This window comes from Pseudopodoces humilis, chromosome 3, assembly GCF_049639895.1.
Source record: "Pseudopodoces humilis isolate 2021_Gansu_Grassland_sample_001 chromosome 3, ASM4963989v1, whole genome shotgun sequence".
Classification (NCBI taxonomy): Eukaryota; Metazoa; Chordata; class Aves; order Passeriformes; family Paridae; genus Pseudopodoces; species Pseudopodoces humilis.
In genome coordinates, this window is record NC_142202.1 from 68,451,516 (window position 1) to 68,476,410 (window position 24,895).

General features: G+C 36.5%; 1 protein-coding gene across 1 annotated transcript in view; it reads right to left on the reverse strand.

Moving 5' to 3' along the window:
• Nucleotides 1–301: 301 nt before the first annotated feature.
• The window catches only part of SLC16A10 (solute carrier family 16 member 10), a 65,411-nt gene continuing 40,817 nt past the window's right edge, over nucleotides 302–24,895 (reverse strand). The window contains exons 3-6 of the mRNA XM_005518609.3: nucleotides 22,821–23,259; nucleotides 7,412–7,555; nucleotides 5,701–5,929; nucleotides 302–4,477 (exon numbers count right to left, since the gene is read on the reverse strand). Of these exons, the coding sequence (XP_005518666.3) occupies nucleotides 4,242–4,477; nucleotides 5,701–5,929; nucleotides 7,412–7,555; nucleotides 22,821–23,259 (1,048 nt within the window). The 3' untranslated portion in view covers nucleotides 302–4,241. The remainder of the gene's footprint in view (nucleotides 4,478–5,700; nucleotides 5,930–7,411; nucleotides 7,556–22,820; nucleotides 23,260–24,895) is intronic.

Sequence of the window (24,895 nt, forward strand, 5' to 3'; positions counted from 1 at the left end):
GCAAGTCTGATATTAAGCCCCAGAATGGAAAATAGAGAAGATAATTTTTTCAGAAACAAGCACCTCAGTAGCTTAGGTTTTTAAATCATTAGTCTTAAAATGGGTTGCACCATATATTAATGTAGGAGCAAATGTAATGGGGACATTTCAGTCAGACCACAGTGGCAATAAAAGCTGTAAAGACTTTTGTGTAAAAGTCTGCACACTAGGTTCAATAATTATCGGACTACAACAAAATTACATTACAAAATGACAAGTTTTATGCAAGAATAAGACAAAAAATGATGCATGCAGTAAAAAATGGAGCACTTAAACACTATCATCTTTATTCTGAATAATTTGAAACTGATCACAATTACTTTAGCACCACGAAAAACATTGAACATTCATTTCTTACCCTTCTAACAAAGCAGAACTTGAAAGACTGGAGTTAAGGCTAGCAAAACATGTACTCTTTAATATCAAAAACAACATACAAAATATGATGTCTATAAAGATACTTATACATGTCAGTGTTATCAATATTAGCAAACATTTTAGTATAAAATCCCTCTAATCTTAGCATATACACTTCCAAAACATTACAGCTGTTGACACAAGATATATATATATAGACTAGAAGGCATACTGCACATTTGCCAAAGTTTACATGCCTGGAAACGCAGTGGCTGGCTGGAACTCTGCTGGTGCTGTGCTTGTTAACAGGGAGGCACACAGAAAGGGATCACTTTTTCCTTTAGCCATCTCCCATCTTCCAGAACTACACCTCCTCTAGTGAGATGCAGAATGTTTGTGCATGCCCTAGTCAAAATACATTGTATTTACAGATACACACACACTCTTAATAGCAGTCAAGATCTGGTGTATTAAATGACAGCGCCACGTAGGACTGGAAATTTCACACTGCCATTTAAAGTGACCCTCTTTCTAATCATTTTTTTCTGAAAATTTACCCTGAGAACATTCAATGAAAAGATGACTACTCTGTTTATAGGATACAAGCCTAATGTCTATGGAAAGTACTCTATGAACTGTTCTCAAAAGAGGGATGTATCAGAGTGATTTTAAGGGCCTTCTTGAATTAAGCTACTATTTTAATTTTAGAATCTACCCCCAACAAGATTCAGGCTGGCATGATTTGGGTCATCAAAATTGGATTTCAGCAGGTTTCCCATGAATAGGTTTTCACACCTAAAAATAAACTGTTACAAAATCTTCTTGGCATTTATTAAGTTAAAATTGAATATTCAGTCCTTTTCTCCACTTCTACAATATTTTTTTTTAAAAAAAATAAATTTACTAAATAGTTGCTATTTGTGTAGGATTTTTCATATTTTAGTTTGTTTGGGGATTTATTTGCTTTTTTTTTTTTTTTTTAGAATAGAGTCATCTAACCTCATTTTTTAAACCTCAGGGCAAATAGAATCTATTATCTCTCTCAATAAGTTTCTCAGTGGTTGGTCAGCCTCAGCACAAACAATCTGAGCTTGCTTTTCTTCCTACCTAGCTTTAGGACATGAACACCTTATGCTTCTGTCCAGAAAAGAGCATTTGCTACTGGACATTCCCCCCACAGATACAAGCTAACAGAAAAGATGCTAAGAGAGTTCTTAAGCAGTAAATTATCGTCTCTGAAAAGCCTTTCCAATTTCAGCATTGTTGCAAAACAAGTACTGCATCAGAAATGGGTTTGTTTTTCTAACACTGTCATACCAGCAGAGCCTCCCCTTCCCCCTCAGAGAGTTCTGCATCCAGCATCCCACTCACTAGCTGGTTTTACCATAGGAATCACTCCTAAACAATTAGTAATTGTACCCTCCCCATGGAGGTCACGGGTTGTGCAGTTTTTTTGGTTTGTTGGTTTGGGGATTTTTATAAATTTTATGCAAATATGAGAGTTTGGATTTTTTTTTTTAAACATCATGGCAAGAATTAGTCCATACTGTTGATAATACCATTTCCATGTCATTTATATATCTTTACAACAATTCTTTTATATACTCTCCCAGATAATTTAGAGATGCAGAGCAGCAAGTTGGAAAGATACCATCATTACACCAAGATACCTGGTCACAATCATTTCAAATTGCACCAGTGATAAAAAAAGCAGCAGTTTTGTTTTTGGTATAAAACTTAGGACTAAAAACACATGAAAAGCAAGATCTATGATGAGCACTAATTTTTCATAACAGAACAACAAGAAATGAGAGCCTTTCACCACACTTAGCCAGCAATACCTTCTGTGTTGCCCAAATGGAAAATAATACTGAATATCACATTCTACAGAAACACTCCAGACAAAAGCAGCATTGGCTGTCAGCATCACTTCTGTAATGAAGGTAGTAATCTTAATTAACACTACTATGCATATTTTAATGACATTTTTAGTAGTACTTACAATGTGCCAAAGCACAAGTCCCTGTGAACCTGAAAAGACCACAGTTTTCCAGATTGGCTTTTTTCTCCCCACCCTCCAAGTCCCTTCCACGTATGTCTCTCTAACATTTTAATATTCAATTCTTTTAGACCTCACTCATGCAAAGTAGGGACTGAAACCCTGCAATATAAAAAAGTCTGAGCTTTGGTCTACAATAATTAGAATGTTTTCCATTATTATATTTAAAGAACTTCTGTTAATTGCTGGGTGTAAACATTAAATGCAATAGTATTGCTGTTTTAGATTGGTTTTCTGAGCAATTTACTGCAACACTGGAAAAAGAAGAATGAAAATAGATAATAAAGGCTATCATTTAAAAAAACCAAAACCAAAAACAAACAGTATGCCTCCATGGTTTATGTAAAGAACAGTTACTAATTAAAAAAGCACTTAAATAGTAATTTTGTCCAGATCGCATTTAGTTTACTCTTTGATATGACAGTTTTAAATGAGACAACAAAAATGATTGGTATTAAATGGACCTGAAATAAAGAATTATTAAATATTCCAGTGATTGCTGAAACATATCCACACATAAGCAATGTGCTTAGAAGTGTTTTATGATAAACTGAAAAGCAATGTTTTAATCTCAAAGTATTATGCTTTTAAACATTTTTCTGGAAAAGAGGTTACTTGCTTGACAAACAGTGCATAATACCTAAAAATGCAGAAGCCATGGGGCCATTTGTTTAGGATGTTAAGCAAGAAATAGGACATGCAAAGACATTTCTTTATATTTGAATAAAACATGGAGCCATATAATCTACAGGCAATTGAGCACAGCTATAAAGACCTGTAATAAACCTGCATGTTCACTTAGTGCAAAAATCTTTAGTTGCTGAATGTTGTTTTAATAGCTCGTGTATATTTCCACATTAAAAACAACTTGGTATTGCACTTAGAATGTATCATTTAAAGCTGTCTTGGTTTTACGAACAAAAAAGGAAATAAATCCTAACAAGTACAACAGAATAATTTGAAATTTAGTCTAATTCACAATACTGCTCCAAAGAATTAGTCAGTACAGTTTCAAAATTATCCAGTACTCTGAGGTTTGGCTGAAAACAAATTCATACACATACATCTTAAGGGTATTGCCTTCACCAAAAAATAATAATAATAATAATAAAAAATTCTATTACTCAGCAGCTTTACTTCTGAACATGTTTGCACTTGGAGGTTGGTTTGCACATATTCAAAACCTGAGCCCATTAAAAATGCCATCCTTAATGTTCTTTGGGCTACTGTGAAAGGTGAATGCAAACACAAGTGAGTGTTTCAACAGTTATATAATAATTTAGTTTTCTAATGAAAAAAAAATCATTTCAGCAAAAAGATGCATATTTGTGTTCATGATAGAGAATTATAAAAGACTGTAAACAGCATGATAAACTTCAAAAAAACAGATCAGTCATAAGAGCTACTACATTATCCAGTATAAACACCCAGGGGTGTGCCTGCAGAGGACGGATCATAGATATCATTGAAGAATCCCGGGTCAGTGAAGGAAAAACAGCTTTCACATTTCCAGAAATCAGTTCTGATGGATTAGAAAAATATTCTCTTCACACACAGAATCACTACGCACGTACACACTAAAGCTACAAAACTTCAAATACCTTGAAAACGTAGCTTGAAATCAAATTCAAAGACTTGTCAAAAAAGTTCAATGGTATAAAAGATTCTTGTAGCAGTTTTGTAATTTGAGCAATAGTTCAAGACTTCAGTATCATATCTTCAGCCAAAAAGTAGAAATCTAGCTTCAGTAGGAGGAGGTCAGGGTGGTACAGGGAAAAGAAAGGCATCAAAAGCCAGAATCCAGTTCTTTGACTGGCTTTTCTGTCGTGTCTGACACCAAAGTGCTTTCTTTTTCCAGCATTTTCTCAGTAGTTTCTCCATCAACAGGTTTTGCTCTCTCTTTCAACTTGTGCCGTTCGTGGACCCAGGGGATGAAACACAAAATAGCTCCTCCAATGAGGGGAGGGACTCCAGCCAGGTAAAATGCCACATCGTAGGTGCCAAGCTTATCCCGCAGCAAACCTGGAAAGGCAGAGTGTTACCACTCATAAATAAAGGGGCCTCAGGAATCTACAAAAAAAAGGTTGTGGCTTTGGGTTCAGAAACCCAAGAGCTGGCACAGATTATAACCACTAGAACCTGACAACCTGATGGCCAAACAGAGGTACATGGAGGTAGAAAGGTATTCCAGAGCTGACTTGGAGCAGCAATAAAGAGCTCAGTATATCAGCCCTCGAGGAATTAAAAATTGCTCAATTACCATTCACTAAAACATGCACCATCTTTCCTCTTTGAAAGTTGCTCATTTGATCTTCTCCAGCACCTGTATCTTGCCATGAATTAGAGAAATTCTCCCTCCTTTTGGTAAGTTACCTTTGATCAATAAGCCCATTCTTCTAATTCTAGATATACTCCATATATATGGAGGCATTCCTCCTAGCCTCTTATTAAAAAGCGTGTTTTCCAATAATTCACTCTAATTGCTCTCTCCAAATTCCTCCCATTAGTCAAATCCTATTCAAGTATTAATAGCTGTGACAGTAAGAAGCAGATCAGGAAGCACCAAGTCAGTGCAGTTCTAGAATTATAATTTTGTCCTTTATAATGCTGCATGGTTCAATTATGTCTTATGAAGTACCTTTCAGTAGCACTCACCAAACCTCAGGGTAAATTACCACTGAAAGTCATCAGTGATGAGGAATACAGCTTTAGCTATTTCTACTTCCCAAGAACTCCCAAGTTTTCATCTTCAAAACCTGTACTTTGTCAGTCTCCCACCAAAAGATGAATAAAGCCAGCATTCCTACTTATGAGGAGCAATTAAAGTGATTGGAGCCTTTATCCTCACAATGGTTTTAACATGAGCAAGTTTTGGAATCCAGTTAATTTTCAGATTTCAATTTGGAAAACTGAATTTTCCAATTCAATTGGCAACACAAGAAACCAGTAGGCTGTCTCTTGTACAAAATGGAAAATGTCAGGTCCTAAATCCAATTTGAAACCTATCTATCTTTCTTTTGAGGAATGTTTACACCTGCATAACAATGAAGACTGAGCAAACTTTGAAGAGCGTAGTAAATTAATAGCCCATGAGCATCAGGTAAATTTCCTTTATCTTCTCAAGCACACACAGAGAAAATTTCTGATGTCAAAGCTCTGCACATGATGCAGGAATGGGAAACACAGCCAAGAAGTCATGCAAACACAGAAACACATTTATAGCTACAAACCCTGCCTACACTCACCTGCAATGGGTGGACCAACTACCATAGGCACTGACATGAGTCCAAGGAGAAATCCGATGGCCTGGGAGACATCCTGAGCCCCAACGAGCTCGAAGGCAATGGGAGCCATAATGCAAATGAAGCACCCGTCAAACAGGCCCATGAAGAGACAGACAGCAACGAGAGCTCCAAAGACCTTGCACAATGGAATCATCATAGACATCAGCCCAATAAAAAAGAATGAGGCCACCTAAACATGAACAAGGGAAAAAAATATAAAAAATGCATTGCATCAAATTTGCAAATCTTAAGGGACCAGATGAACCTCCTTGCATTTGCAGTGAATTAGATTGCCTGCCTGTATTTACCTTAAAATAATCAGTCTCCATGGATTACCACCATCAGAAGTTACATACTAACATAAAACAAACATGACAGGCAGAGAAATTCCACTACCAATTTCGCAAGCTTTGAAAATGCTATTGTAATCCACTATCGTACAGTGATTGTGTAAGGTCATTTCTCATGCACTAATATTGAGAAATAAGTCACAGAAATATTAAAAGTTTAAGACAGCTGGAATATTGTAATTAGATTCCTCCCTCTTGTAAGTAAAATTGTCAGTATTATAAGTGTTTATTTCAGGGTGCTTATATTCAACACGAGTGGAAACATTAAATTTTTCCATTAAAAAGAAGTGTCCTAATGTACTGCTACTATATACTGTAATCATGCATACTTACAAAAATTTTCTAGTATCATCTTAGATTGTTTTTAAGTTTTAGATTAGAGGAAAAACAGACTTTCAGCAAAACGAAGCAGAATTTAAAAGAAACTAGAAGTGGAAACAGTTTTGCCCATGCACCATCCATATGTAAGCACTGGAAACCAACGTTCCACTTAACTGCAATAAAACATCAAGGAATCTAAATTTACCCATGACAACAAATACTCCAGCAGAAGGGAAATTCTTTCCTAAGAACTTTGGATTTCTATAATGCAGTGTAGACAATCCCCACTAGATGCCTCCCTTGCTATTCATTTTAAGAGTTCAACTGGAGAACACCTCGCAGTTGCCGATATGAAAGTGAACTAAAGCTGCTCCAAAATCCCAGACTTGAAATGCGAGTTTCTCCAAAAAATAAGGTTTCTAAGCGTGGAGGGAAAGAAGTGCATATCCTCTTTCATCTCCAAGCTTCAGCATTTCTGGAAGCCTGGACTCTTTCTGCAAAATCTCCTCAGCTAAGCACCTCCTGTGTTGCCATACCCCTGTGTACTATGCACAGAACATATTTGACACCAAATTAGTACCTGTCAAAAGTCAAGAGATCCAAAATCCTTAACAGAGAAACATGGCTTGATTTTTTCCCCCTATCTGGGGAAAACCATTATGAAATCATAATCTGGGATAAAGCAGAGAAAGCAGAATCTAGAGAATTCCCAAAGGTTCCCACTCACATGCTAATGAACAGTAATTTCTTTTATTCCCAGCTGAAAACAGGCAGCAGGAAAATAGACATTTTCTTAGCGCTAAAAACAAAAATCAGAGATTCATAAACTTCGCACCAAAGGCTCCTAGTATCAAAAATCATACACTGAGTGTCCTAGAGCTTTGAAACTTCTTGAATTTGAATCTCCAATCAGTTAATTCTGCTTACTTATTAATGGTACCCCAAACCAAGTCCTTTGGAATCCACAGTTCAGAAGGAACATAGAAGCAATAAAGACATACCTGTAAATAAATTTTTTTTGCACCAGGAATATAATCTGCAACTCTGCCAAAAATCAATCTGCCAACTCCTGAAGTAATGCCCAGACATAGCAGAAGCACTTCTTCTGGCACGCTGTCACCAAATGTCTCTTTTACATGATTCATCTGTTTAAAAAGAGAAAATAAATTAGCTTTAGAATTAAAAGATAGACCTTGGAAAACTTGAATCAAATAGAAGTAATCTGTCAATCTCAGATTTACAAACTCAGCTACAGATGATCATCTGATTTACTCTGCTGTTACAGAGTGTGACACAATAAAAACAATTTGAAATGTGTTCTTGTTTTATCCACAATTAATGAACTTAATTCAGGAAAGCAAGAAGGCTCTGTCTAAATAAAAAAAAACCAACAACACAAAAAAACCCTTAGAAATATTGTCTCCAACCACTCTTAATTATTTACTAGTCACAGATTCAAGGGAGCACAGAAGCCACACAGGCTGTTTCCCCCTGGCTGGGGCTCTCTCAGGTGTGCAGGGACTGAGTGGTTGATGGTATTGTAGATACATATGATATTGTTGGCTTTTCACAAATATTGGAATGAATGTTATATGTATAAGGTTAGAAAACTTTGTTGTATTAGTGTGGTTCCTTCTATTTCTGTTGTTGATGAAGCTTAGAAACGGTAGTATAATATACATATGTGTTGAGCTATGGCATGGTATTGGAGCAGGGACTACTTTTGTTTGTATAACCCAGGAACTGGAGGAGATGGTTGGAGACCCCCTCATTCTTAGATTATCTTGTCCAGATGAGGACAGCAGTGACCAGAGCTCTGGGGGAAGAATTTATTGCATTTCTGTTATCAGGGAATGTAAAACTCGGTGGAGCCAAGAAGATTGATTTATTGAGAAGGGGGCTAGTCAAAAACTAAACAAAGAAACATCCAAAACTTAAGAAGAATGTTTGAATCATGTATGAGAATTTATGAATATGTAGTAGGACTCTGTTTTTAAGGGACAATCCTTTGTTAGTAAGGTGTGCTCTCTTGGCTGAATGCAGAAACACCCGGCTGTATCTGTATACTTTACTTTATTTTTATCTCCTAATTGTCTTTCTATTAAACTTTTAAATGCTATAAAAAATATGTGAACCTCGTTTTTCACAATGGGAATTACTGCAACTCTGCTCTGTGCATTAAGACAGACACTCAGGCTACCAAATTTGCAGCATAGCTCAGGAGCAAGAAGCAGAAAGCTGGAGAGCAGATAGTGCAAGTGGGAGAGGCCCTCTGGAAGTCTCATCCCAACATCCATGATGTCCAAGGACAAGGAGGAAGAGGGACAGAAGCCAACTGCAGTGCCAAACACAACAGCAAGCATTCCCACGAGAGGGAGCAGCTTCAGCAGCAATGAATAGGGCAGACTGGAGGAATGATTTATCAGCCACTGCAGCCTGAAGAACTAAAGGAACTGATCGATGGTCCTGACAGCAAACCATCGACCACAGCAGGATGAACTACCAGTGACAGTAATTCCAACTTTTCAAGTCATGGTAAAAAAAAAAAATTAATCTATATATCACCAGACTGGCTTGATGGATTTTGATTTTTTTATTTCTTTTATATATTTTTTTTTAATTCTCTCTCCTGCCACAGGTTTTTTGTTTGTTTGTTTGTGGTTTTTGCCATGATTTTTTGGTTTTTAGTTTGCTTTTTTGTAATCATCCCCAAAGACCAGAAAATTGCCCACAAGAGATTTTTTGTACTATTGCTCTTTGGAATTGTTCTTGGCAATACCAAATATGCCAAAGTGGGCACTAAAAGATGGAGAAATCATTTTCACAGTCCTGTAATCTCTGTGTTCATAAGTAGTTCTGAACAAGAAAAGTAAAACAAGTGAAAACAACTGAAAGTTCAGAGACATGAAAGAGCAGCAGAAGAAACTGATTTTAAGTGAAGACATAGTAAGAACATTTGAGGGACAAGGTAACCACAAGCTGATATCACTTCAAACCAGAACCCTTAATTTCTTATCTATAAAATGAAAAAGTTCCATTTTAGTAAATACTTCTAGAGCAAAATAGTCTCAGTTCTAGAGCAAAATAGTCTCAGTTCTTTCCTGGACAGAATAGGACTTTCTGAATAAAAGAAATTGTCTTAAGTATAAAACCTGTTCAGAGTTTCTCACAGAAAGCCTATTAAATCTGATATTAATTTGTCCAATACAACTGATTTTGTAAGGAAAAAAACCCAATGGGGTTTATTCTAGTTTTAAAGAAAAACTTCTAATTTAAATTGAAGACAGCTGCTTGCTCTTTCTGTTTTTCCCTTTGCTTTGTAAGACACATTTGGGAACAGAATCTGATGCAATTTTTCATCTGAAATGATATTTAAACATAAAAGATAAGCTATTCTACTTACTCTCTTTCTGCCAAAGGTGAGGCAAGGAAAAGCTGACAGTTTTCCCACCCCTACCTTTATGTACCTGTCAACACCTGCTGGCCCAGCTGGCAAGAGAAGGCAAGGTGTTCCTTGCAAATTTTGTCACCTGTTCCACTTCCAGGTTTCTGCAGCCTCCAGATTGTTTAATTAGCAGGCCTGATCCATCCACTCCCTGGAGGCTTTTCAAAAGGCAAGATAAAGCTCTATATCTAGATAACTATTAACCCTGCACCTGCAACTGAGTAACTGGATTTCTCAAAGCAACATAGGGGCTAAAATGCTGCCGCTCTTCAGTCAAGGAGGGAAAATACTGATTCAATTAACTCCTTAAGCAAGAAAATAACCACTACTCATCCCAAATTTAATATATCTAAATTAGTTGTTGGTTTGTTTTTCTCGGTTGGTTGGTTGGTTGGTTTGTTTTGGCAACTCTTAAGCACACCATAACCTTAAAGAAAGCTTCCAACTAGATTTAAGGAGAAATTTTTTCCTCAGGAAGGCAGTGGCACAGACTGTCCAGAGAGCTTGTTCAGTCTACTTCCCTGGAGGTTCTTCAGGACCACGTACACAAAGCCCTGAGCAACCTGGCCTATCTCTCAGAGCTGACACTCAGATCCTAAACAGCATAATCAATCTTCACTGACACAGTCACCAAATAAGCTGCAAGCAGCAGCAGTATTAACTGCTGGAAAATACAGTGATTCAGGACTAATTCAGTGCTGTAAGTCTGAGTAGTAGCTCTAATACAAGTAACTCTAGGTTAAATACATTCATGAAGTAGCTCAAACAAGATTCAGATTTCAGATTTACTTTTTTTTAGCTGTTAAAACTACTCAAAAATCCCACAATGAGCAATTGCTTGTGAACATTCTCAGGCATTAACGCTCCCCTCACCGCAGAACTATACAGAATTATATGACTCTTCAGGCATTGTCTACATCAGCAAAATGGGGATCCAGCCACACAAAGACCAAAGCATTTCAGTGGTGGTATGCCTGTTCTCAGTAATGTAGCTGCTTCTTCACTCAGGGCTGTGTCCATGCTGAATTGCAGGTCTGATTTTTTTCCAAATGTAGGGTAGACCTAGTTAGTTCAGGCAAAATTACAGTCCAGAGTAGCACAGCTTCTTCATTATTTAAAAATATATTTTATCCTTATACAATCCAGTTTTCCAAATAAAGATATATAGCCAGTGGAGACCAGAGCTAAGTGCATCTCTGGCATCAGCACTCTCCTTTACACCTATGCTCTCTACTATCAGGGTGACATACACAGATCTTGTTGTCCAAATTCTCATCACTGTTAGAATGAGACTGGAAGAAATGTCAGCCACTTGGTAGTGGCTGGAATGCTGTCTGATATGCAGTTTTGGTTGACCTCTTTCCAACCAGCCAAGACACAGGTTTTTCTAAGACCTTCCCTTCAGTGCACACATATTTCAGCTATATTCACACAGTGAATCAAAGACATCAATCTGAGCAAAGCTGTAGCTCCTTTTATCCAACATAAAGAACCTGAATATGAAAGAAGTGGTTATGAACCAGTAAGAAATAATTCTGTCAACCAATTTCCTCCCATGTATATTCCATTTTGGGAATTCTCAATCAAGCAAAGCTTTAATAGGCTAAATGCAATAGTCTCTCTGGCCAAAAGAGACGGCCAACAGCAACATATAACCTAGGAAACTCTGAGCACATTAAAACTACCATTTTCTTCAATTACTGATGCAAGTCCTGCATCTGACTGTTCCACTGAAAGCAAGCATAAGGTTATAAGGAAATGCTTAGAGAGTACCATTCAAATACTAGAAATATTATTAACTGCTCCAAATTAAGTTTCCTGAAAGAGCTGAGGGGGTGTAGAAGCCCAGAAGATAAGGGGGCTCATGTGCATGCCTGAAACACTGATAGCCAGATAGCTGTGGAGCCAACCAAGGATTGTTGGTAATGACAGCCAAGGATTGTTGGCAATAACATACTGTGAAAAAGAACAGTGTGTGGCTGGAGAAGGGGGCCATACAAAGGTAGGGCAGCTCTTTTCCAGGACAAATGTCCTTGTTCTGCCTCCTGGAGATAAGTGCAACAGAATGGTGCAAGCACAGGAATGAGGTCGAGAAGCAAGTATGGATTGTAGGGTGGGATCAGGACCAAAGAGCCTTGAAACACCCCAACCCATTTCTAGGAAGGCCTACAGGAACAGACTGTGCATAACTTTCTCACTTTCTATGCAATTTAGTTATCTCCAGGCCAGAGAGAAGTAGCCCCACCAAGTCCAGGTGGCACCCTGGCCATCCCATCAGCTGGATCAACACTGTGGCCAGGACTGGTAACCTCTTTCTTTGCAGTGAATTGTCCTGGATGAATGGAAGTTTCAGAAAGTGCTAAAAAGCAGAGCATAAAGTAACTCTGGATAAGTCACTGTTTATTCTCCAACATACAGACTCACCACAAAAACTAGGGTTAAGGAGGGTGAGAAAAAGACAAAGAAACCTGGTTGCCAGTGATCTTTATGATACTGGGCACCAGGAAGATAATTTAAGGCAAATACATTTCTAGTCCAGACTCGACCAAAGAAACTTTTATTGGTGAGCAAAAAAAACAGCAAAATGAGCCAGCAACTCCTGCACTTTTACAGAAAAGATGATCTTCATATTAAGAGACAGAAATAGCATTACTAACACCTAACCTGGATCAATTTTTAAGGGAGTGCCAATATCCTGAGGTAATTTCTATATATATACAATAGCTGTCTTCACAAATATTCATATACAGATCTTCAAATAATTCCTGCTTACACACTTGCCCCAACAGTGGTAATACCATTTTTTATCTCTTGTCAATTTAAACTATGTAAAGAACAAGGAAAAAATTAAATAAACAAGGTGATTCATTACATGCCAATAGGGAAATTTTCTTTTATTCCACTGAGTAAAGCAGATTAAACAGCATAATTCATGCACTATGAAGATTCAGAAAAAGCATAATCTGAATTTCTTAAGTAAAACTGAACACAACAGTTAACAGGTTAACTGTTAAGCCTTTTTAACATAAAAACCCTAAACATTAAAAATTCAAAAAGACTCAAGGCTGACAATTAGACAGTGAAAATAATTTAAAGAGTTTTTTGCTTTTGTGGGATTTTTTTTTGGTTTTTTTTTTTCAAAAAATAGCTAGTCCTGAAGCCATATGCCCTAAATAGTAATAGTTATTTTAAAAAATCTTAGAGCTGTTAGTGTTATCCTAAAGAGCATGTGAAGGAAACCAGTGGCTTGGGTAGCAGCAGAAAGACAGATAAGGCAAATAAGGCATCTTTGGAAGCTCACAGTGACTGAGCACAAGGATGCAGAATGAAGTCAGGGATCCACAAGAAATTAAATGTTATGGACACAAGGGATGAGAGTTAAATTGTTGGATAAAACTTACCCTTTTAAAACATTTTTTAAAATTATTCCTATTCAGGACTACAATCCATATTTTGCAGTCTCAGCTCTATCTGTTTCTTGTGGCTTAAAGCAGTGTTTCCAAGGCTTATTTTATGCTCAAAACTCAACTATGTCCAAAATCAGCTACTCTCAGGACATCCTAGAGAGTTACAGGTCAATCACATGAATTTGAATTTCCAGAATAACAGCAGAACTATTTTTAAACCTCTGACAGGTAAGATCTCAAACTAAGGACCAACACAGATTTGTGGGGGAAAAAGGAAAAACAACCAACCACAGTTTCCTTAATTTATCTCTACTACATGCTAGGTAGCAAAACTTGCTTACAGAGGGAAGGGCAGATATAACAAATCTTGACTTTGGCCAGCATTTAGTAATTCTCTCATAATTCTTATGAGCCAGTTTAGAATGCCTGTCTAATACAAGAATAATAAAATACATGAATTCAGGACATGACATGACCTTTACATACTGCTCAGCTGATTTTTTTTTTATGTCCTGTTTTATTCATTACTCATTATTACATGGACCACGTGTACAGAATCCAAAAAAAAGACCTCGCAACCAACGAATTTGATAAGCATGACTTATGAATAAAGATTTTTTTAAAAGTATTATTTAAAAAGGTCCTACTCCACAGTAAGTTGGTTCTCAAAAAAAAAAAAAAAAAAAAAAGCTGAGTAAATTGGATAAAGTACCAGCATACCTCCAAGTCTTATTTTCTGCGATTCCCAAAGTGATGTGCTAGATGTCTTAGAATAGTCACAGATATTTATTTACTGAGTCTTACAACTTAAAAACTTTGAATTTAGTTCTAAGCTTGGTAAAACTCTGCTGCACATTTGATTAAAAGGAAACCTATGACTGAAGGAAGGAATTTTCTATCATTACCACTTACATTGCACTTGTAAAAACTTAAGTAATTCTTTTCAAATCCTTGTGGCATTCACTAATGTAATAAAATGTTATCAGTTTACAATTTATGTGATTAAAACCGAGCACATTATATGATATGCTATGATTAAGAAATTATGGAATATCAAAGAAATGGATTAGGATATCCTGTACAAATACTGTCCAGTGCTACTGACGTGTCCTAAGAGAGGCTGCTGTCCTTGCTCAACAGCATCTGTGCTACTTATATCACATCTCTCAAAACTAAACTTCTCAAACCACAGGACCTAAGCAAGTAAAATCCAAACAGATTCTCAAACCTCTATTCAACCACCACAGAATTCCCAGGGCATGCATAGCTCTTCAGAATTAGAGATCTACTTGTGGTCATGGTCATAATCCCCCTCAAGCTTTCACAGACCTGGGTGAAGGACCTGACTCATTTTACTGGGGAACAGAAGAAAGCTCTCAATTGTCTCAATTCTTTAAGACAGTTCTAAATACACTGCCAAGTATCTACCAGATCAGGGCCTTGAGAGATTGAATCAAGTAGTCAAATTTTCATTTAAATCCTAAGAAAAAGATGACAAAGATAATCTCTCCTCCTTATACAGAAATACAGACATTTAGGTTCCCTTTTCTTCTCCTGCCTGGAGCAACCCAAAACCAATTCTCCATTTCTAGCAAATGTTCTGCTCAGTAGTAATGAAAAATTTAACTCAATCATCAGAAAGGAACCTGAAAAATGACTCAGAGCTTGACAATTATGACAATCAAATAGAAAGAGCTAGGTTCTGAGATCTCCTCAATGGAAGATTCAAAACACATGGCGAGATATTCACAAGTCTGAATAGGACTTAAAAAGCAAAGAAGTTTTCCATACAGATCTTCTTGGAGCAGGAACTGGACACAAAAGGTGGTCTGTATGAGAGTGAAGGAATTTGGCAATGAATGTTTGTTACTTTGTATGAGGACAGCAGGGCAAAAGCAGCTGTGATCTCAGGCTTCTAGGCATGTGAAGAGTTCAGCTCAAGACAAGATGTTTCAAACATCCAAAGACAGGATTCTGAGTTTACCATTAAAATAGGATTAAAACAACAACAACAAAAAGGATAACACACTTTGCAATTTACTCTGACTTGGAACTATACACTCCATCTGCTCTCAGAATAGTTTGTACTATGCCAGAGTACATGAAGTAGAGTGCTATTACAGACAGAAACAAAGGAAATCACAATGAAACTCAGACCTTTCAACCTGCCAGTATTGCACAGACTGCTGTTTGAGGAAGACTGCTTTGCTCTTATCCTTCAGGGTCACATGGTTTGTACCTGAACATACCTGCTGCCCAATTGTTTTTAAAAAAAATTCATTTACTTTTATTTCCAAAAAAAACCCAGAAAACCTTCATTTTATTCTTTTTTTTTTCTGTTCTTTCTGTACCTATATTGTTTATTTGTCTTCAGTATGTTTGAAAAACATATCTAAACTATGCTTTCAATAGCAATTACAAGTATAAAGTAGGAAATAATTTATTTCCTTTCCCACCACCACCCCTAATGTCCAAAGTGGACAATCTAACCAAGAATAAATGCTTCCAGGTCAACATTAAGGAATACTGGAAAAGAAATGGGTGCACAGGATAATGACAGAAATGGGAAAATAGAAGTGGGATAAAGGGGGAAATTTTCACTAACCTGGGCAGTCAAACTGCAGCAGATGTTGAGATCTGAAGGGAGATAAATGCAAAGATTAGAAAAGCAAGTAAAGCATGGGGAGCCACTGAAGATTTTGGGTCTCAGAGATACCTGCTTAACAATTACATCAGACCTTTAAAAAACCAGTGTCTTGTTAGCCTTCCATTGGAGAAAGAAATGTGATAGAGTAAGTGGATGAGAAAGGTAATAGTGCTAAAACTGACAGCTATACCTAGTTTTAGCTTTTTTAGAATATCTACAGTGTAGAGAAATCTGTTTGACACACAGGTACGGTTAGTACTGGACATAATTTAAAAGATACTTTCCTACCATTACAAGACAGGCATCAGATTCTGGACAATAAAAGATGTGGTAGACTTCAGACAAATGACTGATGTAGGAGACCTGAAGAAATGAAGAAGTTCCTTGAACAGTAGCACATTAAAGGAAGTGAATGGAGTGATGGAGGCTGTTTTGTCCCAGTATGAATTAAAAAAAAAAAATCCAGATACACCCATTGGATATTCAGCATTATTTTACACAACCTTCTAAAAGTAGCAGATTTATGATATAATACAGGTGGTTCACAGAACAGACAGTACTTACCTTCCAAGAACTGATGTGTCATTGCCTTACAAGATGTGTTATGTGTATACACCTTACTGTGGATATGCAGACTTTGTATGTTAAAGTTTAGAGATTTTTGGTTACTAGAGTCCTTGGAATATACACCAGACCCTTCACTATGCTCTGCCCTCAGACACAGAGGAAAACATTTATCTCTCTGCTTCCATTTGTCTCCACTTTGGAGTCCAGGGGCATAAGAATTAAAGGGAGTAGAGAGGGTGTAGGATCAGGACTTTACACACAATGCAAAGCCTGAACAACTTCACATATTGCAAGTTGAATCCTTTCTACTCTGGCTCCTTGGGCAAGTCTCCCACTGCAGAGAACATGGAGCCACTGCCACTGTCTGTGGACAAGGGCAGAAGCTAAAACAATCATTTCTCAAATGAGGGGATGTAATTTAGAGATGTCACATCTAACAACATTTAGGGAACACAACATCAGTGTGTTCTCCCCTCAGGGGAGGCTTGAAGTGTTACAGAAATATTTGTAAGAGATGTTATGGATGATGATTAGGGTCTTGGGCAGAACATCAAACACTGCAGTGTTTCAGAGATCCATCCTATCATAGCTTATCCCAATACAGCAGCTCAGATCTGCCTGAAGAATGTTAGGTGGTTTCTATACCCCCTTTATGTTTTCCAATATAATTCTTCCTAACAACCCAAAGCTTTTGCCTGGGTATAGTACAGTTTACAAGTGGAAAATGTCAATTATGCGATAGGCAAAATAGATAGAATATTTTGTCCTGAATAAGTTTCAGAAACTTCCAGATTATGTGGAAGTAAATGCAGCTTTCAAATTACATAAAAGAATTTCAGACGAGCTCCTATGAAAGCTGTAACTACAGAGGCTCTTACAAGAACTTGGCTCTTCATTTCTCCAAGCTGATTGCACAAGACAGATTTTATTGGCACATATTTTAGGGGGCAAAGGTTCAAACACACTGAATTTCCACAGCAGAATCTGATCTCTTATTAACAAGAACAAGGCACATCACTGATAGAGAATGAGAAATGGGCAGAGACAAGCCAAAATAGATGTCTTAAAGAACAGAGCTGAAGATCAAGCCATCCTCAAGGCTCAATTTAAAAAGGTACTCCAAGGTGATAGAGTAGTTGTAGAACAGTCAAATCACACAAAAGACACAGAACTTACACTACAGAAGGTGGGGGGAAGGAATCAAATCTGGCAAAAAAAGTCTGCATCAGCTCTAATCCATATCAGCAGTCCTCCTGTTAATTATGATGTTTCTGAAGTGAAAAGGACTTTTCTTATCTAGAGAGCAGGAACAAAATAGATGTTCCAGCAAAAGACAGGAAGCATAGACCACCAGACAGCACTATCTTTTTGTCCAAGGACAGACTATGTAGGCATAGCACTAGACTCAGCAACTTCAAAGTGACAAACAAGATCTGGAGACAGACATAACCACCCAGAGTGGTTAATAATATTCATCCAAGTTGTCTGATTTTGTGATGCAGCCAAGAAAATGAGTTTGTTTATATGCATGAAAAACTTCTTTTGACTAACATGTACTCTACAGCAATTCTAGCCAGCTTCATGATTCTCCCATTAATAAAATTGCTTGGAAGCATCTTTACTTTTCATTCTGAGATGCATTTTCTTCTCCAAGAATCCTAGAGCAGAGTCCAAGGTGATGCTTTGTTTCTCAGCAGAAGTATCTACCTTTTTTCACTAAGCATTAGGTCTGCAATCTCACTTCCCTGTTCTCTGGAGGTCCAGATGAGCCTGGCACGTGCAGATTTCAAAGAAGCAATGAGGCATTGAATCTTCAGCATCTATCTATGGAGGACATTAAATCCAGTATTTATTTGCCTACCAAGACAGATCCTCCTAAGAAAGTTGTTGGAAAAAATGGTTGGACACAAACTATTTTTTCATCTCTTAAACACAAAGCAAACAGACAGAGAACACATGCACTCCACATAGCTACTGCTAACCAAAAAATCTCTACATATCCAACTATGTACCCATTGTGGAATATGAGCATGGATAAGCATTCAACAGGAAAAGCCAGATTTACACAGTAAATTAAGAAATAGGCAGCAAAGCAAGGTGAGAGATATTGAAATATTTTTCCTGAGTTGCTCTGAAGTTTTAAGAGGACAGTAAGTGTCATGATAACTTTCACACTGTGTATCAATTAATAGGTAGCTTTGTTTAGAAGCCTGCAGTCATATTTAAACCATAGGACTAATTTTCAAATATATCTAGTTATTCTTCAGGAGTATTTTCTTCATAACAGATATTTAAATTTAGAAAGGTAAACTTTATCAAGACAGATTTTTAATGCATTATCTACCATCCAGTTGCTTTTTAAAAAGTAGAACACATAATAAATACGTGCAATTTTTTTTCCAACTACTTGGTCGTTAAATTCAACTTTTTCATCCTGCAAGGGACAAATACTATAAATGAGGCAGGACCTATCATTAGTAAGAGGCATTTAAGAAAACTATCTTCCAAATCAAGCCATACTTGTAAGCAGTCCAAGACAAATTACTACAGGACTGAAACACTGCACTGAAATTAATAAGATGATATTATCAGTCCTACCAGTATTCCTCATAGAGGCTGAATATTGCTAAATCAAAATAACACAATACTGAGGCCCTATCTGTAAATGTGCCATAATTAATATTTTCCTAAATTCATACTGTAACTTGGTAATGACTTTAGTCACTGCTTATTGAAGACCAGACAGTGACAACATCCAGTATTTTTTTTCACCCTGCTAAATAAAGCACAAAAAACAACCACATCTTGTAAGCTACTGAGCATGTGACCTTGTATCAAATTTTAACAGAAATTACCTAACAAGCTCCTAAGAATTAAGGATGCATGATTCTGATTGAGTAAACATTTTTTTAAGGGTAAGAGAACAATATTAAGCCCATAACATCAGACTGCTGAAAAGCATAAGTTCTCTATTTATTATTGAAACAAATACAGGACAAGTGGCACAGAGACTAGGTATACTTTCTTTCAAATATAACTAATTTCCTTGTGAGATAGTCCTTACTAAAAACACTTGGAAAGAGCATTTTTCATTAATTCCACAGATTGCTGTTATGTATTTACAATTTAAACCAAAATAGACTAAGCAAGGATTTTACTTGTCTGTCTGCCTATTTTAGAGAGGCACAAAAAAAAAAAATCTCAATCACTAGTTTGGACTGGTTTTAAAATTGAGAGGAAGAAGAACCATTTGATTTAGTATCTTATGATTTATCAGTATGTTCTTCAACAATCTAAATTAATGCTGAAAGTATATAACAAACTTAAGTCCAAACTTATTTATAGTCTTTATCTCAACCCAATTCCCAAGTTACATGTAATGGAACACCTATTAATGGAATTTGACACCAATTAAACTGGGATAAGAAAAGCTCTCCCTTTTGGTTCTCCCCTGCAAGAGGCAAAAGGAATCTGATGCCTGATACCTACCAGTCAGGATTCATGTCAAGGAGCTGGGAAGAGTTACCAGTTCCTATCTAGCATGCCATATAATCAATTTGTTAGTGGAATTAATTTTAATTAGAGCCTGTTTAATGAGCAGGCTGTTTCTTTGACTTTAGCAGCTTTTACTCTGCATAGCAAATACAATGCAGAGAGTTAAATTAAAAAGGCTTGGCTAATTCTGTTATTTCAAAGCCCAAAAATGTTTTCACTTCTTTTTTACTACATGTAGTAACACAGCATGGATTTACAGCATGGATTCTCCTTCCCAACAGGCTTCAGAGGGCATGACATTCACTGTATAAGTGTTTTTTTTTTCTTAGGGCACTTGTAACCAGCATCCCTGTCTAGCAGTCTGGCTGCTGTCAGCCATCCCTAACACTGGGGAAAATTCAAGAATTTTAATATAACAAAAGCTGTCACTTGCCTAAGGATCATATCCCTTTTCCGGTATTACTACTGTTTTAAAAGTACAATAAACAATGAAGCAATAGCAACTTTAATTTTCAAAAGCTGAGGAAAATAGTCTCTGGTCTGGTAGATCTACCAGTGAAAAAAATTCATTTTTTTCCTATAGCCTTTGACATACTTTAAGTACATACTTCTATGTACTGCTGGAAGTACGCAAAGTGTAGCTTTTTTATCAAAAGCAGACAAAACTGGGATAAGAAACATCCAGAGCTATCTACTTGAGCTGAAGTATCTGTGTTGAAGGGCACAATCCATGCTGTGCCTTCATAAACACTGATTTATGCACTTTCTCTAATAGAGGGACTTTAAGGAAAATCGAGAATTTAGATACAAGTAAATTAAAATGAAAACTTGTGGGTGTCAGGGAGGGTTTTGACCAGAACTGTTTGGTCTAAGTTTTAGTAGGAGTTAAATCTTCCCCTCTCAAAGGGGGCACACAAAGCACATGTCCATCTACCACTGAAGATTTTATGTTGTTAACACTTAAGCATCATGGTTTCTCTGAAACTCTGAGCAAAAAGAGTATCTTAATATAATTTTGAGGTAATTTTTAAGATACTAGATTCTAACAGTACACTGGAATAAGTTTTGTGGTGCTATCAAACACTATACTAGAAACAGTCCCAATCAAATAATTTTCCTATACTAGAGATTTATTTCTTAAGCAGAATTTGTGCCAATCTGATGGGGGGGAAAGCACTCCACAAGAGTGAGAACCCTATAAAAAACTTATATTATTATAATATTATCTAGTATACTATAATATAAGGGGCTTTGCCCTCTACAAGCCAACTAGCTGCTTTAGTCTGACTTATAATCAGGAAGCAGTAATACAAGCATCTTCAAAAAAAATCACAAGCTTTGTGTTGAAGAAATATATTTTAGAAGTTCTTTGTGCCTGCTTGTATAGCCTTATTCTTCAGTACTCTGCAAGGGGTAAGAATCATTTATGACCTATTCAAAAGCTTATTCTAGAACACTTGACACCTACTCCTCTGAAGTTGGTTTTATTTTAAAGCATCTCTACAAAGCTCGTGGGGAAATAGCACAGGATGTCATCTGGATTGTATAGTCCTCTGAAACAGGCTGATTTGAAGTGTTATACAATAAGATCTACATGATTAAAAACTAAGTTACAAGAACTAACCATTAATACAAGTCAGTTTACAGCTGCTCAAAAACACACTAGCCCCCACCGTAAGGTAATTTTAAAAATAAATATCTCATGCAGAGTCAGTAATCTAATCAATTACCAGAAGCAGTGACAACCACTTGTCACATTGCATAAAAACCAGCTTTTAAGGCATTGACAATTTTTTGACAGAAGATAATTATTATCATTAATCTCACTGTTCTATCATGGGTAAATAATGAATATTAAAATGACCCTTCTGTTTTCATACTAAGTTCTACTAGCCCATGCTCTATCAACAAATACTCTTAATATGAGGATGTGTGATGGTCTCAAAGCAGCATCTCATTGGAGATTGTGGGCTTTTTCCCCACCTTTCCCTTTTAAGCCTTTTTGTTTACACTACCTCAGTTTAGAGAGCACCACCAGCAAGCTGCCCAGCAATAATTCACCATTTAAGCAGTGCAACGTGTGCCAGCCAGGCTGATACAAATGCACACATCTCCCAGCTGCACCTAAATTTCTTAGTTTAGGAGTGTACTACAGAAAAAACAGCTGCTGGGCAAACAACTCTAGTCCATGTACAGGAAATGGCTAATTGCCATCTTCCCCATCCCCAGAAGCCAAAGCCCCATCAGCTGCTGCAGACAGCAGTAAAACACAGCTCGCCTGGCAGCTGGGAGGGACAGGGGAAGAGCAGCAGTTATATTAATGCTGTACTAGTAAACTACAAGGCTGAGGTTTGAGAGACAGAAAAATCCAGGTATTTTGCTTTTAATAAACCTGGAAAATGGTGACTATAATAGATCCCGAAAACTGTCACTTGAACATACCTCAATACAAAGAAACAAAAATTACGCTTCTAATGTTTCCCACTGTTTACTCCTTTCACATTTCCCCTAAAACACACAAGTGTTACTGGTAACATATGCAGGTGTGTACCAGAATAAAGAATTCTCTTTGAAATAGCATAGAATATTTTTCAAATCTATTTTTTCATGGTTAAAGTATTTTAAACCTTGCATTGAGAACAAGGATTTTAACTGGCTTAATTAATACTTCTGATTAAAGAATTCTTTTAATAAGACAACAACTAAATTAATTTTGTATTTCTCCCCGACACAACTTGCAGTTTAAATCTCTCTTCCTATCACCAATTGCTTTCTAAATCAATAACACAAAGGCAGGCAAGTATGTATAGTTTCAAACACATCACACGTAGGAAGAAACATGCACTTACCAAGTGAACATAAGGCACAAAATATCCAAAAAGTGCAGCTGGGATCCCAAAAGCCCAGATTCGGTAACTGAGAACTTTGAAAACGGAGAAATTGCAAATCTTTCTCGCAGGAGGTAATCTGAATTTTCCCTTCTTTCCTCCCTCCTTGTCTTTGGTGTTGGGAACAAGAGGCTTGTATGTAAATCCAGCTAGGAACAGAACAAACATAAGGATGCAGAGGACCCTCAAGGTGTTGTACAGGTCAACAGAGTCGATCAGGACCCTCAGGAGGAAGGGCAGTGACACTGTGAACAAGCTGCTGCCCGCTGTGACAATGCCATTTACCAGTCCAAGGCGCTTCTTGAAATAGTGCCCGAGAATGACCAGGGACGGCTGGTAGGCAAACGAGCAGCCACAGGCAAACAAGATCCCATAGGTGAAATACAGAGGCTCAATGGTGCTGTACCAAAAGAAAAGAACAAATCATTAGTGTTTCGTAAGGCAGTGGATGCTCATTCACCTGGAAGTGACGACAAAACAATCAATCAACCAACCAAAAAAACTCACTACTGTAAGAACTTGTATATATACTTGCAGTTAAATAGCACTGTATCAGCTTAATTCAGCAACTATTCTACCTATCTCTTTCCACTGAAAAATTTCATAGACTTCACTGAACAGGTAATAAAAAGAAAAATTACATTCAATTATAATTACATCAAATAGTGTGGCTAAAAAAAAGTTTTTAAAAAATCATTGTCTGGGCAAATTAGCCAAATGTAAGTTCAACCATTGCTGGGTTTTTGGATTCTTATTTTCCAAAGAAAACTGTGTTGTTTTGATTTGCACATTTCCTCATTGCTAGCAGCTCAAATGTAATACTGAACTCTCCTCACGAACCCAGAAAAATCAAGTAAACAATTTGTTATGACCATAAAGTAACAAACGTGGCACACATCATTAATACTGAAAAATATTTAAATACTGACAAAATATTGTAATATAACATATTGATAAATTATAGTCTCCTTAGGTATTAATTTTTTTACACAAATAGTCTCCTTTTGAATAAATATTTTAAATTCAGTGTTTTGATATATATATTGAATACGCTAAGAAAGAACTAAAAAAAACTGTTAAGAAATGAAAAATCTCATAGTAAGGTGTGTCTTCATCATAAAGTTCACTATTATTACCATTTACTCTACAGCTGAAACAAATTGACCACAAATATGTGACATCAATAAAAAGTACTTGTGCATGAAATGTTAAAAGTATGAAGTAACAGCAGCAGTATAATTAATTAAATTAGTGCTGTAATATAAGTTAGTGAAAAAAAACATTTTTTAACATTTAGATGGAGGCAGGGGGCAAGAAATATTTATATGAGTTTTCCGAGTTGTCATATGAGAGTTTATATAATTTTTTAATGCTATATTTACAATGAAACTTCACCTCTTGTTTTATCAGTTAACACCTTCTTTTAAAGCACTTCTGGAAAACAGTTAACCTTTTTGACTTTTTTTAAACTTTTTTTAAAAAGTTTAAAAACATGAATTCTTTATGTAGTGCTTTTCATCACAGGATGCCAGCACTCCTCTGTACAAAAATAAATTCCACGAGCTTCCTATGCAATCAAAGAACTTCTTAGAAAATAGTATTTGACTAACAAAGCTCTGACTCCAGGAACTCTGGTTTTGTGTATTATAGTGAAAAATAATTACTTGTTTAACATAATATTGTCATTTTCTATATTAAACTATCAATTTCTGAAACTGATGATATACAACATAAGCCAGCAGAAACAACATAAGGGGGAAAGGCTTATTACCTTTATTAATGGAAAGTAACCAGGAAAAATAAAACCAGAAGTTACAAAATGAGAGGAGCAACATCATACAGTGAAGAGAGTGAATTTTTGCTTCCATATGAAAATTCACTCAGAGTCTGCAGCACAACATGCATATTAAAATATTGTACTGCATTATAAACACATGTCAATTTCCTAAGACATAAAATTTATATTAAGAAATTAGTGCAATGCAAAAGCAGTACATTTTACTAACATTTTTCTGGTTTACAATATTTTACTTCTA